The sequence below is a fragment of the Moschus berezovskii genome, chromosome 22, assembly GCF_049115385.1.
Source record: "Moschus berezovskii isolate FMDL1 chromosome 22, NW_MosBer_1.0, whole genome shotgun sequence".
Classification (NCBI taxonomy): Eukaryota; Metazoa; Chordata; class Mammalia; order Artiodactyla; family Moschidae; genus Moschus; species Moschus berezovskii.
In genome coordinates this window covers 15,371,996-15,391,075 of record NC_142481.1, presented here as the reverse complement: position 1 = coordinate 15,391,075, position 19,080 = coordinate 15,371,996, and the positions used below count along the sequence as shown (strand labels likewise).

The 19,080-nt window shown below is 49.4% G+C and overlaps 1 protein-coding gene across 1 annotated transcript in view; it reads left to right on the top strand.

The window, feature by feature from the left end:
* Positions 1-1,138: 1,138 nt before the first annotated feature.
* CATSPERG (catsper channel auxiliary subunit gamma) overlaps positions 1,139-19,080 on the top strand; it is a 30,909-nt gene continuing 12,967 nt past the window's right edge. The window contains exons 1-12 of the mRNA XM_055412253.2: positions 1,139-1,955; positions 2,043-2,096; positions 6,712-6,856; positions 7,220-7,346; positions 7,518-7,590; positions 8,961-9,116; positions 15,094-15,265; positions 16,317-16,454; positions 17,455-17,514; positions 17,748-17,867; positions 18,716-18,766; positions 18,872-19,001. Coding sequence (XP_055268228.1) covers positions 1,701-1,955; positions 2,043-2,096; positions 6,712-6,856; positions 7,220-7,346; positions 7,518-7,590; positions 8,961-9,116; positions 15,094-15,265; positions 16,317-16,454; positions 17,455-17,514; positions 17,748-17,867; positions 18,716-18,766; positions 18,872-19,001 — 1,481 coding nt within the window. The 5' untranslated portion in view covers positions 1,139-1,700. The remainder of the gene's footprint in view (positions 1,956-2,042; positions 2,097-6,711; positions 6,857-7,219; positions 7,347-7,517; positions 7,591-8,960; positions 9,117-15,093; positions 15,266-16,316; positions 16,455-17,454; positions 17,515-17,747; positions 17,868-18,715; positions 18,767-18,871; positions 19,002-19,080) is intronic.

Genomic DNA, 19,080 nt, shown 5'->3' with positions numbered 1-19,080 from the left:
TTTTTTTTTTTTTTCACTAGAATTGTGATATCAAAGTCTAATTGGGTAGAAGGATAAGTTGGCCAGAACCACCAATAGGAACTCCCTTCCTATCACAAACTTCGTCCGCAGCTCCCTCTGCAGTCCAGGGCCTGCGCGAGTTGAGTTTCTCCCTCTCTCTGTCCCTCCAGCCGTAAGCGCTAGTCGGGAAGCGCGTTGCCACGGAGACAGGCGTGCCTCGCGAAAGGCAGAAGTCGGTTGTGGAAGTGTAGGCGGCCATTTTGAGACCGGGCAAGAGGGGCGGGACTGGAGCGGCAGAGTGACGGTTGACCGGTTTTAACTTAGTGACTGGTACCACCGGGCAGGGAGAAGAGGGAGGTGCCTGGGGCCTCCCTGGGAGGGATGCGGGGGTGGGGGCGGGGCTCGGAAGGGGCGGAGAGGGGCGGGGGGAGGCGAGACGGGGAAAGGCTGAGGAAAAGGAGGAGAGTCCGGGGACTGGGCACAGGAGGGGCGGGGCGGAGAGAGGGCGGGGCGAGGAGCCTGGAGAGGCCAAGAGAAGAAGCCGGGCGATGAATAGGGGCGGGGCTAGAAGAGGCGGAACTTAGAGCTGGGCTATCCAGGGCATGGAAAGAGGTGGCGAGAAGAGGGGAGGAGACAAGGTACCGCGGTTCAAGGGGAAGGTAAAGACCGAGAAAGTGCTGACAGACCAGGCAGCGCCGCCAGGGAACGAGGAGGTGCAGGGCGAAGAGAGGGTGCGGAGCGAGCCGAAGGCCAAAGGCGAGGAGAGTTCCCAAGGCAAAGAAAGGGTCTCCAACGAGAAGGGGCGGGGTCATAGGAGGGGGCGGGGCAAGGAACGGGCTTGGGAAGAACATCTCCCCCAGGATGAGGGGGGAGGGCGGATCGATAAGGGGAGGGACAAGGCGCAGAAACCGAGCGAGGGCCAAGCTACAGGCGAGAAATCGAAGCGAGGACAGGGGAAGAGGTGGGGCGTGGGGAAGGTACAGGTTCGGGAGAGGGACGGGTCTAGAGGCAGGATCTGGTACCCGGGCAGGGCCCGAGCACGGAGAAAGGGGCGGTACGGAGACATGTGGGGGGGCGGGGCAAGAAGTGGGGGCGGAGCCAGGCTCAGGTGTGCGAGGAGAGGAACTGGGGGCAATAGGTGGGGCATAGCTAAACCGAGAAACAGAAAAAGAGACCGACTGAAGAGCAGGGGTCGGAGGCAGAGTACAGGCAGAGCAAAGAAGGATAGGGCAAGGTTAAGGTATGAGGCTGGGAGGCGGGGCGAAACCAAGGGTAGGGGCATGTCCAGGAGCAACAGTAAGGGAGAGCCCTGGAGTAGGAGCAGAGGCGGGGTCCGGAAGAGCAGTAGTTGCCGGCCCGAGGTCTGGAGCAGAGGTGGAGCCAGGAGCAAGAACAGGAGAGAAGCCAGGAGCAAGAGCACAGGCGGAGCCAGGAGCAAGAACAGGCGAGAAGCCAGGAGCGAGAGCAGGAGAGGAACGTGGAGCAAGAACAGGACCGGAACCAGGAACAAAAGTAGGAGTGAAGCGAGGAGCAAGAGTAGGGGTGGGGCCAGACATCTGAGCAGAGGTGGGGCCAGGCGCAGGAACTAGGCGGGGCGCAGGAATAAGACGGGATGTAAGACGGCGCCTACCAAGAACAGTCTGGCCGGCTGGTGACCTCCGCCTTCTCCAGGTTGAAGCCACGTTACCCACTTGCCCGAGATGTTCCCTTCTGGCCCTGCTCCGTGGCCGAGCCTCCGAGTCCTGCGGGCGCTGTGGGCACTGCTGGTGGTACTGTGCGCACCGTGGAGGTTGTGGGCGATACAGGAAACCCAGGAGTGCACCTGGCAGGTTGTCCTGAACCACTTAGACTCAGTAGGCAAGAACGACGCGATCGATCATTTCGTCGATCAAAAGCTGTACACAGTGGACAAAGTGTTCGACCTGCTAGTGGAAGCGCCCACCGACCCGGACGAGGTGAGGGGACTGGGGGCAAGCGAATGGGAGAGGTCCTGGAGCTGCACCCTTCTGGGCTCTGGACATTGGCTCACCATCTCCTTGCAGACATACCTGGGCTTTCCTTACTACCTGAAGATCAACTACTCCTGCACAGGAGAGGTGGTGAGTGGGTGCGGGGGCAGGGGATGCTCATTCTGTTGGGGCCTCAGTTTTCCCCCTTTCTAACATTTAAATAGACATGGCACCATTCAACCCTAGGGACCTTAAAGATTCAAGAAGATTCCCGGTATCTCACCAGGCACATAGTTGGTGCTTGGTAGCTTTTAATTTCCATAAAAAAAAACAACAGAGATATAAGGACTTCCCTGGTGGTCCAGTGGTTAAGACTGAAAGCTTCCACTGCAGGAGGCACAGGTTGGGCCCCTGGTCAGGGAACTGGGATCCCACATGCCAGATATTGGGGTCAAAAAGAAAAAGAAACATAGACATTTTCCTCATAAAGTGAAGAAAATATTTTTTAAAATTGAGATAGAATTCACATGTCCTAAAAGTCACCATTGTAAAATATACAATTCAAGAATTCCCTGGCGGTTCAGTGGCTAGGACTCCTGGCTTGGTGTTCAGGGAGCATAGGTTTGATCCCTGGTTGGGGAACTAAAATTCTACAAACTGCCCCTGGAGACAACTAATCTATTTTCTACTTCTGTGAAATTGCTTATTCTGGACATTTCATATAAGAATGGAATCAAGCAATATGTGGCCTTTTGTATCTGACTTCTTCCACTTAACATGTTTTCAAGACCCATCATGTTATAACATGGATCAGTATTTCCTTTTTATGGCTGAGTCAACGATGCAATGGACTTGAACTTGGGCAAGCTTTGGGAGATGGTGAGGGACGGGAAGGCCTGGCATGCTGCAGTCCATGGAGTCACAAAGAGTCAGACATGATTGGGCGACTGAACAACAGTATTCAGTTGTACGGATGTGCTACATTTTGCTTAGCCATTCATTAATTGATGGTTATTTCCACTTTGGGGGTGGTTATTATGAATGATGCTGCTATGAACATGTGTATACAAGTGTGTTTGTGTAAGCATCTGTTTTCAGTTCTCTTCAGTATATATCTAGGAAAGGAATTTCTGGGTCACATGATAACTCTGTTTCACTTTTGAGGATCTGCCGGGCTGTTTTCCAAAGCAAATCCACGTCATTTTACATTCTTATAAACAGTGTATGAGGGGTCCAGTTTTTCTATATTGTCATTTGTTATTGTCCATTTCTTAGATTCTTGCCATCTAGTATGTGTGAAATGGTATCTCAGTGTGGTTTTGATTTGCATTTGCCTCATAACTAATGATATTTCATATGTCCATTAGCCATCTATCTATCTTCTTAGGAGAAATGTCTGTTCAGATCCTTTGCCCATGTAAAAACTGGGTTATTTGTCTTTTTATTGTCACATTATAAAATTTCTTTTTATATACTGGAAAGTAGTTCTTTCTCAGATATATAATTTGTAAATATTTTTCACATTCCATGTCTTTTCACTTTCTTAATGATGTCCTTTAAAGCACTAAAGCTTTACATTTATTGAGATATTATTCACATATCATACAATGGCACCACAGTTTTAATTTTTGATAAAGCTCAATTATCAATTTTTTTTTCACTTGTTGCAGGTGCTTTTGGTGTTGTCTAAGGCTTTACCTAACCAGATGTCATGAAAATTTACTCCCCTGTTTTCTTCTAAGAGTTTGTTTGTTTGTTTGTTTTTGCTCTTATGTTCAGGTCTTTGATTCATTTTGAGTTAGGTTTTGTATATGGTGTGAGGTAGAGGTCTAATTTTTGCCTGTAAATATCCAGTTATTCCAGGACTGAAAAAATTATTCTTTCCTCATTAAATTGTCTTGACATCCTTGTCAAAAATCAATTAACTATAAGGATATATTTCTGGATATAATTCTATTCCATTGTTCTGTATGTTTGTCCATATGCCAGTACCACACTGTTTTGATCACTGTAGCTTTGTATTAATTTTCAAATTGGGAAGTTTGAGTCCTCCAAGTTTGTTCTTCTTTAAGATTGTTTTGACTGAAATAAGCAGAATGTTGTGGTTTAGAATTGAAGTTCTGAAGGCTACCGACCTGGGTTTGAATCTACCGTGGACTCATATTTATCTGGAGGAAGTATAGCATGATAGTGAATCCTTTGAGCTCTGGAGCCAGGCTGCCTGGCTTCAAACCCCAGTCCTGCTCAAAACAGCTGAGTGACTTCAGGCAAGTCACTTAACTTCTCTGTACCAAAGTCTCCTCACCCTTAACAAGGCTACAATAATGATCGTACCCACTTCATAAAATGATTAAATATGTGTGAAGCACTGAGCACAGTGGCTGGTTCATAGAAAATGAATGCTAGCAATAAGTTTCTAGAGTGTGACCTGGGCAGAGAGTTGATTCCATCAACCTTCTCTCCTTATCTGTGAAAGCCTGATAGTCATTCTTTTATCTGTTCAGCAACATTGAACTCTGAGTCAGACCCTCTTTTTTTTCCTCCACAATGGGGTGGGGAGGCAGTACAGTGATAAACAATGTGGCCTGATTTTTCTTCTGGATTCAGCCCACCAGGGAAGCAGACAATCAACAAGTAAATACAGAAAACAACTTATTAGTGTAATCAGTGCAAAGATGAAAATAAAATGAGGTGAAGGTGTTAGCTGGAGTGGTTGGGGAAGACCTCTGAAGAACTTGAGCAGAGGCCTGAATGATGAAAAGGGAGAGAACTGGGGAAAACATTGGAGCAGAGAGAACAGCAGGTGCAGCAGCCCTGAAATAGGACTGAAGTGGTGTATATGAGGAGCTGCCCAGAGGCCCATATGTGGCTGGAGCAGACTAAGCGAGGGGGACAGTGGGAGGGGAGAGTGAGACCTGGTTTTCTCTCTAGTGAGATGAAGCCATAAGATTTTGAACAGAGGAGGGATGTGATGGGATTCAGGTGTTAACAGGCTGAATGGGGGACAGAGCAGGAGCAAGGAGACAGGGAGGAGGCTGATGCTTGGTCCAGGCAAGAGTTAAGGGTGGATAGCACCAGGGCAGTTTTGGCCACTATAGCCCTGATAAGGAAGAGGTCCCCAACCTACCAGCACCTACTCCCCTGTGATTGGAAGCCAGAGGCAGGGCTGGGATAGGTGTAAGAGGCAGGATGGAAAGGGCCCGGGCCATGACATTCCTCAGGATGAAGGCCTGTGCCAAAGGAATCAGACTCATTAAATCTCCCACCCATGTCTCATAGCTCCCCCCACACCCCTGCCTACAGTGACTTGAGCACAGCTGTCTCTTGGGGATGCCTCCAAGCCTTTGCTAATGCTCTTCTAGAGACTTCCCTGGTGGTCCAGTGGTTAAGACTCCATACTCCCAGTGCCAGTAACATGGGTTTGATCACTTATCAGGGACCTACATACCGCATGATCTGGCCAAAAATTGAAATATTAATGCTGTTCTATACCCTAGAATGGACTTTCCCTGGTAGCTCAACTGGTAAAGAATCCACCTGCAATGCAGGAGATCCTAGTTTGATTCCTGGGTCAGGAAGATCCTCTGGAGAAGGGATAGGCTATCCACTCCAGTATGCATGGGCTTCACTGGTGACTCAGACGGTAAAGAATCCTCTTGCAGTGTGGGAGACTTGGCTTCCATCCCTGGGTTGGGAAGATCCCCTGGAGGAGGGCATGGCAACCCATTCCAGTATTCTTGCCTGGAGAATCCCCATGAACAGAGGACCCTGGCAGGCTACAGTTTATGGGGTAGCAGAGTTGGACACAACTGAATAACTCAGCGCAGCATAGCACATACCCTAGAATACATGTCTTCTTCCTTCCATCTCCACTCTAAGTCAGGGGTCCCCAAACTCTGGGATCTAATGCCTGACGTTCTGAGGTGGAGCTGATGTAATAATAATAGAAATAAAGTGCACAGTAAATGTAATCATATTGAAACCTTCCCCCCACCCCCCAACCCTGGTCAGTGGAAAAATTGTCCCCACTAAACTGGTCCCTAGTGCCAAAAAGGTTAGGGACTGCTGCTCTAAGCCCTGCCCTCCCTTCTTAGCCCTGCCAGGATCCTGGCATTTCTGGGAGGTTGTCCCTGGCTTCCCGGTCACCCTCGTCCCCAGTTCCTTTCTGTCTAACTGCCCCTGCCTGCCTGCTTGCTAAGTCACCTCAGTCATGATTGACTTTTTGTGACCCTATGGACTGTAGCCCCTCCAGGCTCCTCTGTCCATGGGATTCTCCAGGCAAGAATGCTAGAGTGGGTTGCCATGCCTTTCTCCAGGGGCTAACTGCCCCATCATACCCCAGATCCCAGTCCCTAAACCAGAAGCCCCAAGAGTGAGAATGGAGTTCCTGAAGTGAGGGAAAAGGCTGCTAGTAGTTGTGGGTGCCAGGTGCTCCCACCTTTACATTTTTGTTTATCCCATGCTTTCCTGCCCTATGCATTCCCTACATCTAATTTCTGTCTGAGGACCTGGCTCTGGACTCACCTCCTCCGGGAAGACCTCTTGACTCCCTCCCAGCTGGAAGCACCTTACCCCTCTCCTAGACTGGTCCCATCCCCCTCCCGAGCCCCAAACCCAGACCATGTTCTCTGACCTTCCCACGGTGGAGAGTCTGTTCTTCTGACCCAGCCTAGGAAGAAGGCAGGCTAGTAAAGGTGAGGTCAAGGCAGGGGGACCCACAGGCTCTCTTAAGGACACCCCTGTGGGGCCATCTCGCCCTCAGTCCTCTGAGGCCCTGATCCGCAAGGGCCACCTGACAGGGCTGAAGCCGGTGGTGCTGGTCACCTTCCAGTCCCCAGTCAACTTCCGTCGCTGGAAGATAGAGCAGCTGCAGATCCAGATGGAGGCAGCCCCCTTCCGCAGCACGGGTGAGCCTAGAGGCTCACAGCCCACCTGGTGGGTGGGGGCGTGGCCGTGTGGGGCGTGGCTAGGGAACCTCAGCAGTGTTCAGGGGCTCAAGGGGCGGCTAGGAACATCAGAGGGGCCTATGACCTGGTAGGGGTGTGGGGGTGGTTGGGGGCCTCATAGGGATCTCTGACCTGGGAGGAGGGTGGCCAAGGAGGCCTCAGCAGGTTCCGGGGACCAGATGGGGCCCCACAGAGGCCCCAGGGGGTTCCATGGCTGAGAATGGAGCATGCCGAGCTGCGGGGGGATCCCACTGGTTTGTGGCTGGGGTGGAGGGAGGCTACTGGAAGGCCCCAGCAGCCTCAGTGCCCACCACCTGCCAGCAGAGAGATGTGACGCAGAGGAGGTGTGTCTCATGAGCTGGTACACGCCCATGCCCATCAAGAACGGCAGCGTGGTCATGCGCGTGGACGTTAGCAGCAATGGCCTGGGGCCCTTCATTCCCAATAAAAGGTGCCCTTTCCCGATCCCGGGCTGGGTGAGGCGCGGAGACTCTGGGAGGGGCTTCCTAATTTCCCGATTCCCATAGAAGACAAGAGGGGTCCTCAGGGAGGGAAAGGGGCAGGGAAGTGGCTGTGAGCTCTGACAGCAGCCAGAGCCCATACGCGTGCTACCCACCTCCAGGTTTCATGTGAACATCAACGGCTTCCTGGAGAGACCGCGAGAGCACGAACTCCAGTTCACTGTGGGAAATGAGGTGAGGGGGCCCCGGTGATGGGAACGGCCCCCAGTGCCATGCTCTGCTAAGTACACGTTAAGTTTTGACAGTGACCTGTGAGAGAAGGTCCTCCAGCATACCCATTTTAAGGAGGAGCAAACTGAGGTCCCAAAAGGATGGAGCCATTTGCCCACAGACTTGAAACTGTCTACTTGACTCCTGCACCCATATTCTTAATCACAGTGCATTCATTCATTCAGTAGGCACTTCCTGAGCACGGAGTGTGGCACCATGGGAACATACAGTGAACACACAGACCCATATCCGTGCCCTCTCTTTGAGCCGACAGTCTAGTGGGAGAGACAGACACCAGACTAGCACACATGAGATCAAGTCAATCATGTCAACTGACATGTGGTCAGTGCGCTGGAGAGAATTCAGAGTGAGGGGAATTAGGTCTCTGTAAGAGGGGTGGTGTTGGAGAAGACTCTTGAGAGTCCCTTATACTGCAAGGAGATCCAACCAGTCCATTCTAAAGGAGATCGATCCTGGATGTTCATTGGAGGGAATGATGCTAAAGCTGAAACTGCAATACTTTGGCCACCTAATGCGACGAGTTGACTCACTGGAAAAGACTCTGATGCTGGGAAAGGTTGGGGGCGGGAGGAGAAGGGGACGACGGAGAATGAGATGGCTGGATGGCATCACCGACTCTGTGGACATGAGTTTGAGTGTACTCCGGGAGTTGGTGATGGACAGGGAGGCCTGGCGTGCTGTGATTCATGGGGTCGCGGAGAGTTGGACACGACTGAGCGACTGACCTGACCTGACCTGAAGAGGGGTGATGGGGGCTTTCCAGGTGGCTTAGGGCTAAAGAATCCATCTGCCAATGCAGAAGATGCAGGAGACATGGGTTTGAATCCTGGGTCAGGAAGATTCCCTGGAGTAAGAAATGGCAACCCACTCTGGTATTCTTGCCTGGGAAATCCCATGGACAGAGGAGCCTTGTGGGCTACAGTCCATGGGGTCACAAAGAGTAAGACACAACTAAGCACACACACAGGAGGGGATGGCAGTGTTGAAATGGATGCTCAAGAAAGGTGTAATTGAGGTCGACATTTGAGTACAGTCTTGGTGGAGGAGAGGCAGGAATTACGTGGTTACTTGAAGAGCATTTCGAGCAGAGGGAACAGTCGGTATAAAGGCTCTGAGAAGCAGTGAGGAAGCCCATGTGGCCGGGAGAAAGCGAGCAAGGGGAGAGTGGTGGAGGATGAGGTCGGAGAGGTGATGGAGGCAAATTGCATGTGGCCTTGTGAGTCAGGGTAAGTTATTTAGGTTTTATCTTAAATGAGACAGAACCGTGGGAAGAGAAGGGGTTGCTGAGCAGCCCTCTGGCCCCTGCCCCGCAGCTCTTCCATCTGATACCCCGGTACTTTGTGAATGTCCCGTCAAGGCCGCTGTGGTACACCGTGGACCAGACACCTGTGCTCATCCTGGGCGGCATCCCTGAGGAGAAGGCCATCCTACTGACCGACACAAACTTCAAGGACTTCTTTCTCGTGGAGGTGAGTCACTGCAGGGCAGATGGTGGGCTGGGTTTCAGCTCCTAAAGTGGAAAGGGGTCCAGGGCCATGGAAGGGGTCCCCAAAGGCACACCAATGCCCAGAAGAGGCAGATAACGTCAACAAAAGACAGACTCTGCAGCCAGGCAGCCTGGGTTCAAATCTTCCTGCCGCCTCCAGGCTGTGTGATGTTGGGCAAGTCGCTTCACCTACCCTGGCCTCAGATTCCCCATTTGTAAAATCATTACAGAATCATTCTGAGAATGGCACAAATGCATAGCAGTCAGATACAGAATGAGTAATATAGGAGTTGAAGCTATTATTATTTACATGTCCGCCATTTGTAGTTCTGAAATCCCAAATCTTTGAAATGACATTTTCACAATTCAAGGCTAAAACTCATTTGTCAAGAAACTCTGACTTGAGCTAACAAAGACTTCTTTTTTGTATCTTTATGCATTCCATTTAATAATATTCTGATGCTGCCCTGCAGAAATATTAAGGAATTTGATTATGGGGTGCTGCCCCAGACCCCACTGGGTGTTTGGGTGGTATATATGTGCCATGATGCATGCTCAGTCACTCAGTCATATCCAATTCTTTTGTAGCCCGCCAGGCTCCTCTGTCCATGGGATTTTCCAGGCAAGAATAGTAGAATGGGTTGCCATTTCCTAATCCAGGGTATCTTCCCGAGCCAGGGGCTCCAGCATCTCCTGCATTACAGGTGGATTCTCTACTCCTGAGCCACTGAGGAAGCCTCATATATGTGTCATCTTACCTTCTAAACACTGGAAAATTCAGAATTTCAATGCATACCTGGCCTCTAGGGTTTCAAATTTGGTATTGTAAGCCTATTTTACTTCCAAAACATGAAGCAAGGTCCTTTCAGTGTGAAAGACAAACATGTTTGGGTTAATTGCGATTGTAGGCAGAACTCCAAACCAGTTTGGTTTCAGCAGAGAAATAGGATTGAATAGGTGCACCCAACTGCAAAACCCAGACACAGAGCAGCCTGTAGCCCTGGCTTGATTCAGGGCTCGAATGAGGACTCCAACTTTCAGCTTCACTTCTGGATTAACTCCATCCTCAAAGTGATTCATATCCCAGCTCATAGGCAGAGAAAGGAAGCACCTCTTTCCCAAATAGATTTTTTTTTTAATTCCTGAAATTTATTTGCTTGGTCCTGATGGGCCCAGCTTGGGTCATGTGTCCCCAAAGAATGGAGCATGCCAGCTGGCTTAGCACAAGTCATGAGATCTATCCTAATGAGGAGGGTAGCTGAGACAAGAGACAGTGAAAGGATCATTCCCCTGGAGTGAAATCAGGGTAGCTTTGCCACAAGCTGGGGGGACAAGATGCTGGTTGTTAATATTGTCTAAGATAGCAGTGTGCACTACAGCAACCCCAAAAGACTGTTTGAACCTCCTCCCATCAAAGCTGAAAGTGCCATCCATGGTTTCTTTTTTTTTTTTAATACTTGTTTACTTATTTATTTATTTGGGTGCATCAGGTCTTAGTAGCAGCAAGTGGGATCTTCATTGCATCACGTGGCATCTTCATTCCATCACATGGCATCTTTTGTACTGTGGCCCATGGGATTAGTTGCTCAGAGGAATGTAGGATCTTAGTTCCTGCACTAGGGATAGAACCCACGTCCCCTGCATTGAATGGCAGATTTTTAACCACTGGACCACCAGTGAAGTCCTCCCACACATGGATTTCTGACAGTCCCATGTGGAGTAATGTTCTCTCAGTACCCTCTGGCTCTGAATTCCTGCTTCTGTTGAACTCCTTCTGTTTATAGACCATCTCTGGTCTTTAGAGTTGTCCTGTCAGCTCTCTCTCTGGTTCTGACCCAGGTTTTTGCAGACCTTGTTCAGTTTTCATGCTCCCGACCCAAACACACCCACAGGAAAGATGTAGCCAATGAATTCTGCTGAAGAGATTTGGAGGGCCAAGGAGGGGGATTATGTCATGAGAATTAAAAGTGCAATTTGAACTTCAGGCATCCTTTTTTTTTAATTTATCAAGATGAAAATCATAAAATTCACCATTTAAAAGTGAACAGTGTAATACCATTGACTATATTGGTATTGGCAATCACCAACTCTTTTTTCCAAAGAATTTCCATCACTCCAAAATCACGGTCTATTTATTCTCATTTTTTAACCAGAAGGACTTTTCTCACATTGCTGTCTCTGCTCTATTTTCCTTCTTTCTTCCTGTTTCACACTTCAGCACTCCTGTCAACTGCCCCTAGGATCTCATAAGAACAACCCCCACCCTTCCACCCCCTGCATACACACACACTATGCAGCTGTCTTCAGCCCTGTATTGGTCATACAGATGCTGTAACAGGAATTCTCCAGAAGCCTAGTGATTAGGATTCCAGGCTTTCACAGCTGTGGCCCAGGTTCAATCCCTGGTCAGAGAACATCCCAGAAGCTGAATGGTGCATCCAAAAAAAAAAAAAAGATGCTGTATCAAGGAGACCCCTGAGAGAGAACAGCTTCAATGGATGCTATTGCTTATTTGCCATACAGTCCAGATGTGAGAAACCCCAATCTCTTTCACTTTCTTGCTTCACCATCCTCTAGGCCCCAGGTGTTGATCTTACCTGTGTGATTGGAGCTGCATCATGCCCATGTCCATATTGCAGCCAGCTTGGAAGGAGAAAGAGCAGAAGTGAAGGGCAAGCTATTTTCTCTTAAGCAAGTTTCATTTGCAGTCACATTCCATTGCTGAGGAATTAGTCAGTTTGCAACATCTACTGCAGGGGAGGCTGGGAAGTCTAATTTCCACCTGGCTGGCACATACCCTGCTAAAACTCCATTACCAAAGAAAATGGGAGAAGCGGAGTTGAGCCCAACTAGCCACCTACCAAAAATGAAAGAGGAAATGTTAGTTCATGTAACCAAAAAAATTCAGGACTTCAAGTCCAGTTTGATCCAGGATTTCAAGCAGTGTCACCAAATCCGAGTCTCTCTCTTTCTCTCCAGTTCTCAGACCTGGTTCCTCTGTATTGACTTTCAGTTCAGTTCAATTCAGTTCAGTCACTCAGTCATGTCCAACTCTCTGCAACCCCATGGACTGCAGCACGCCAGGCTTCCATGTCCATCACCAACTCCCAGAGCTTGCTCAAATGATTGACTTTATGCTCAAACATCTCTGGACTCGGAACTGCAAAGGTTGCATCCTCTCAGGCCCACATCCAGTGGGAAATATCTTTCCCATTATCTTCTAAGCCCCAGATCACAAGATTCCTTCCACTTGGTGTGGCTCACCATTTGCCCACCTTGACTGAGTCATTGTGGTCAGAGAACCCCAACAGGCTGCTTGTTGGGGGAATTGAGTCAGAACCCTCAAACACTGCTCAAATAAGAAATCCAGCTGACTCACAGCTTTTCTTTTTCTCAGGCATGTGGAGGAAGAGGGGAGGTGTGATGATCTTCTAGTTTAACAAAGAAATTTTCCAAGTATTTCTTCCAGAAAACAGAGGCAGCACTTTAAGTATTAACAGGGCAATTTGTGATATACAATCAAACTGACAGATTGAGAGGGTGCAGGTTAGTTTGCCCAGGCATAGCAACAAAATTTGTAGTCTGCAGAAATCTTTTATGTACTGAATAGTTAGGGAAGTGAGAATGTTTATGTTCTTCTTAACTTGGTAAAATTTCCCTTAGCAGCAGAGCTTAGAGTTTTATTTTGATTTATACTTTTTAAAAGTAAAAAATAATTTTTTCTTGTCTTCATTGCACAGCATGTGGGATCTTAGTTCCCCAACCAGGAATCGAACCCATGCCCTGGACATTGAAAGCTCAGAGTCTTAACCACTGGACCACTGGGAAATCTCTGATTTATGCTCTTTTTTTTGGAAAAGTTAGTAGAAAATTCCACTTTCTAGTAGAAATTTTCAGTCAAACACAAAAGTAGAGAGAATTGTATAATGAACCCAGCTTCAATAATTAACGTTTTGCTTTTTTTGCCGTACTTTTTTTTTCCTAGAATGTTTGAAAGAAAATTCTAGCCATCATATCATTTCACTTGTAAATTCTGGGAATACTTAAGGAAATATCTCTAACACATTAGGACTTTTAAGAAATAGAATCATAATGCCATTATGATGCCCAGCAAAATTAACAATAAGCCCCTAATATTGGTTTGGCCAAAAAAATCATTTCAATTTTTTTGTAAGCTGTTACAGAAAAATCCAAATGACTTTTTTCGGCCAGTCCAATATCATCTGATCTGGTCATAGTTAAATTTCCCCCATTATCTAAAAATGTGTTTTACAGTTGGTTTGCTTGAATCAGGATGTGCACGTTGCATTGGTTGCGAACTCTTAATTCTCTTCTCACCTCTAAGTCTGCTCTCCCCTGACCCACAGCCATCAATCACCTTTTTTTTTTCAGGTAATTTAAGAAGCCAGGCCTTTTGTCCTATAGAATTTGACTATTTGCTGCTTTTTTTTTCTTGGCTGCTCTGGGTCTTCATTGCTGCACGTGGGCTTTCTCTAATTGTGGTGAATGGGGGCTACTCTGGTGAATGCATGTTACTCTGCAGTGCATGGACTTCTCATTGCGGTGGCTTCTCTTATTGCAGAGCACAGGCTCAAGGCACGTGAGGTTTAGTAGTTGCAGCTCAAGGGCTTAGTTGCTCCATAGCATGTGGGATCTTCCTGGACCAGGGATAGAACCCATGTCTCCTGCATTGGCAGGTGGATTCGTTACCACTGAGCCACCAGGGAAGCCCTGGCTGTTTTCTTCTTCATAGAATCAATTAACTTATTCCTCTGACCGTATGTATTGAATATTAGTCTCAGGGTGCCATAATAAAATACCACAGACTGGGTGGCTTAAGCACAGAAATTTATATTCTTGTAGTTCTGGAGTCTGGAAGTCCAAGATCGAGGTGTCATCAGGATTGGTTTCTAGTGAGGCCTCTTTCCATGGCTTGCAGATGGCTACCTTCTCACTGTCCTCACGTGGTCTTTTCTCTGTGTGCATGAGTGGAGAGAGAAAGAGCTCTGGTGTCTCTTCCTCTTCTGATAAGGACACCAGTCCGATAGGATTAGTGCCCCATCCTTATAACCTTGCTGGACCTTAATTATCTCCTTTAAGGCTCCAACTCAGTCATGTTGGGAGATAGAGCTTCAACATGTAAATTCTATCCACAACATTCTATAATGCCTATAAACTGGTAGTGAGTTCTAGAAGTTTGGTTAAAGTTATACTCAATCTTTTAGGCAAGAGCCCTTCATTGGTGGTGCTTTCCCACTGTTAATGATATTGCCAGTGTTAGTGATCAGGCAGTGAGTTCAGACAGCCAGTTGTTCAAATAGAATAGGATAGGGACTTCCCTGGTGGTCTAGTGGCTAAGAACTCCAACTGCCTGCGCAGGGGACATTGGTTTGATCCCTGGTCTGGGAAGATCCCACATGTTGCAGGGCAACTAAACCCATGAGCCGCAACTACTGAAGCCCATGCTCTAGAGCCCGTGCTCTGCAACAAGAGAAGCCACTGCAATGAGAAGCCCTAGTACCACAATTAGAGAAAGGCCACGTGGAGCAACAAAGACCCAGTGCAGTCAAAAATAAATAAATATAAAAAGCACAGAATAGGATTATTAAAATGTGCCTTAGGCCAAGCATGGAATCTTTTGGATCCACATGAGGACAATCCTGACTGTGGCCTGGGGAACCAGGTGTGCTGAGCCCTGTTGAGTACGTGGAGCACTGCCCAACTCCAGGGAGCACAGAAAGCCCCCACTAGCTCTGGCCTGGGTCTCCTGCTTCCAGGGGAAGTTTGTTGGGGAAAGTTTGGCCACCAAGATGCTGCTGCAGGGTGATAGGGAAGGGGGCCCTGGGGGCAACACATGTGTTCATCCCAAGCAGTGGTCAGAGCAGGTGCCTCCCCACAAGGTGGGAGACGGGAGTGGAGATCAAGGCCCCCTGCTCACCACTGACTTCACTCCCCTGCAGTTGAGCATTGACAGTTGCTGGGTAGGCTCCTTCTACTGCCCCCAAGCCAACTTCACCGCCACCATCTACGATGCCATTGCCACTGAGAGCACCCTCTTCATCCGGCAGAACCAGCTCATCTACTACTTCACAGGCACCTATACCACTCTCTACGAGAGCAATCATGGCAGCGGTGAGGGGTCACTGGCCAGGTCACACACCCAGGCGTCCTGGGCGTCTTAGGCCATGGGACCTGCCTGTTGGAGCCCCAGGGAGGGTGCTGCAGTGAATCTATCACTGGAGGCACCTGGGAATGGAATTACCATGAGTGGGGAGAGGGGGATGTAGGAGGGACTTCCCAAGCTCCTGAAGCATCACTTCCCAACCTGCAGGCGCCTCCTTCTACCCTCTGTGTGTTGGGGCAAGGCTTTCATCCAGACCTTCCCAGGAGTCTTGAACCGACTAAGGGCAGAGAGAGGCCTGAGAGTGAAGGGAGGGAGCAGAGACAGAAAGACACACGTGCATGCTCACTCATATGCAAAGGAGCAGAGAGGGTCAGAAAGACATACCAGAGAGAAATGCACATCAATGAGAAGTGTGGGGCGCTGGGGAGGGGCAGAAAGGCAGACAGAGAGAATCAGAGATGGGCTGTTGGAAACGCAGAGCCATGAAGGAGATTGATCAGGGAGGAAAAGAGAGACTTAATTTTTTTTTAATTTGTTTATTTGGCTGTGTTAGGTCCTAGTTGCAGCATGTGGGATCTTTAGTTGAGACATGTGAACTCTTAGTTGTGGCATGTGGAGTTTAGTTCCAGGGGTTGAACCCAGTCCATCTGTTTTGGGAGAGCCTTAGCAACTGGACCACCAGGGAAATCCTAAGAGAGATTTTGGGTTCAGCCTCATCTTTTATATGATATCAAAGCCCTAGTTCTTCTTACCACCACCGCCCCCCACCCCGCCCCTGCCCCATGTAAATGAACGGTGTGAATTTACAGGATCACAGAAATTTACACTGTAACCCCTATTTCGTTAGTTAGTGAGTGTTCCCAAAGGCTTTATTTTTCTCACTTTCTTTCTTAGGGAACTTTGACAGTGGAAAGAACCAGGTTAGAATAGATACAAGTCAAAGATAGGGGTGTTTACTGGCTTAGACAGCTAGAAAACTCAGGAGCATGTTGGTTTCAGGCATAGTTGGATCTGGGGGCTCAAGGTCCCAGGCTCAAATGTCTATGCTGGCCCCCACAGAGAGATGGGTTCGAGTCCTGGCTAACGAGTGCATCAAGAGGTTGTGCCCCGTGCATTTCCACAGCAATGGCTCTGAGTATGTGATGGCCCTCACTGCTGGCAAGAACAAAGGTTACGTCCACTTTGGGACTATCACAGGTAAGGTCGGGGGTCTCCAGCAGCCCAAGATACCCCTCTGGACCCTCTCACTCCTCAGAGTTCTGACCCCAGGCCCTCACCCCTCACTATATTCCTTCAGGAGGGGTCCCAGACTGTGAGTCGAGATGGGTTTATGCCTTTGTAGTGGCAGGGCTTGGCGGGGTTGGGGGTGGAGTGGGGTGGGGTATGTATCTTTCACAATGTGTCCGGTTTCAAAGGGCAGAAGCTCAATTCAAAAATCATTTAAGCGTAGAAAATGTGTAGACTTATATAGATGAAAAGACCCAGATTCAGCATCAGGCATAGCTGGATCCAGGGCTTGCAGGGTGAATCCTCAGGACTATCCCTTGGCAAGGGAGTGTAGCCTAGGGATTATAGCATGGGCTCAGAAGAGAGAATGCTCTAACACACCCACCTCAAGTCACCTGTGGCTTTGGACAGGTAACTCAACCTCTGTTTTTGGGCACTTATCCTCATTTGCAAAATGGGGCTGAGAATACTAATACCCACATCATCGTGTTGATGTCAAGGTTAAATAAGTTGACATATATGAAGATCTTAGAGTACTAGGGACATGGTGAGTCCTACTCAAGGGTTTATCATTATTAACCCTGTAATTTGGCCTCATTTTCAGATAGATACTCCCTTCACAGGGTTTAGAGATGGCATCCAGGAACTCAGGGCTCACATCTCCCACTGGTTTGATTCACCCCTAGCGAGTGACAGCAGACTCTTTCCCCATTGGCCTTCGCACAAATCCCAGGGTTCACTCTGGCCCATTTCTGGGTCGTGTGCTCAGACCTGAGCCAATTACTGTGACCAGCAGGCAGACATATTCTGATAGGCCAGTTGTGAATTGACAGAAAGGCCGGTTGGGGAGATCTGCCCCAGGGCTAAGAAGGAGGCACAGGTATTCAACCCTGGATAACTGAAGAGCTGACGTGGTGGGGTGTCAGATGGGCTGGGAAGGGCCTGAGCATTGACCTGCTCTGCTCCTCAGATGGCCTCGTGTCCTTCGAGTTGCTGCCCAGGCATCAGTCCGTGTGCAGTGCAATTCTAGGTACCCCACTCCCACGTGGGTCTGCGGGGGCGGGGAATAGGGTGGGCTTGGAAAGGTTGGGGGGGCAATCAGGGATGTGGGAGAGCAGGGAAGGGTGGGAGAGGCCACGGGAAAAGACTGGCAGTTTCTTGGGGACGGGTGGAGAGTCACCAGGATAGGCATGGCAGTCACAGAGACCATGGAGGGGGACAGGGCTGGAGGGGCTCCTCTGGACCTCTGCCTTCCCTCCCCAGTTGTCAACTGCTCCATCACCTGGGCTGTATTCGTTGCTGGTGACTACAATCTACTGATGCTGGTGGAGATTGTAGGCCCTACCTCCTCGAAGTATTTCCAGGTGGTCAGCTATGACCTGGGTAATTGGGGCACCACTGGGGCTGCTCAGCGGGAAGGGGCAGGAGCTGGGGTTATGAACTGCCTCTCCATCCTGTGGCATCTGTGCTCAACAGATAGCGGAAAGGAAATGTGGCTCCTGCCACTGCTAGGTCAGGGGTAGTGGTGGAGAACAGGCCGAGTGGCCTGGGAAAACTGAGAGGAAGTCAATGAGACTGGAGCAGGGCGGGGAAGGGGAGGGAGGGAGATTGGAAGCATGAGCAGATGTGAGGCCTGGGAGGGCCTTGTGGCTCACAATAAGCTTTGATGTGAGCTGATGGAGTGAGAGAGAATAGGTGTACAGTTGTTTAGGGCTTCCCAGGTGGTACTGGTGGTAAAGAACCCGCCTGCCAATGCAGGAGACAATAAGAGACATGGGTTTGGAAAGATCCCCTGGAGGAGGGCATGGCAACCCACTCCAGTACTCTTGCCTGGAGAATCCCATGGACAGAGAAGCCTCTAGGGCTACAGTCCATAGGTTTGGATACTGCCGAAGCAACTTAGCAGGTGTGCATGTACAGTTGTTTAGGCTGTGTCTGGAGCTCCCCAACCAAGGAATCAAATCCTCTGCCCTCACAGGACTGTATCCTCTTAGAGGAAGTGCCTTTTGATAATTCACATGAAGAAATTCTAAGGACTAAAGAGCCTGGTGGGCTACAAGCCCATGGGATCACAAAGAGTCGGACATGACTTAGCAAATAAACAACAGCGGGCCTGAATGGGAAGCTGTTGGGATGGGGTTGGAGGCGTTGGGGAGCTGGGGACTTGCTCGGTTGCAGGTCTTGAAAGCTTGGGGTCTCAGGAGACTTTGCTGTGTCTTCCCCACCTGTAGTCAGTGATCACCTGGCTGTCCTCTACACCATCCCGGAATTCATCCCTGATGGTAGGAGGGGAAGGCAGAGGGGGCTGGAAAGGTGGGTAGGCACCAGGAGAGGCCCGGGTGACCCCACCTCACTGCTGTGTCCACTGTGCCCGTGCCCCCTGCCAGCTCGAGGCCTGGAGTTCCTGATGATCCTAGGGACAGAGTCCTATACCAACGTTCCGATGGTCCCCAAGGGCATGTCCTACAATCCGTATAACAACCTGCTGCTCATCTGGGGCAACTTCCTCCTCCAGAGGTATGGAGTCGGCCTCCCCAGCCCCACGTAGGGTGGGGCTCCTTTCTGAAGTCACCAAGTTCTCAGGGTGTGGATGCCC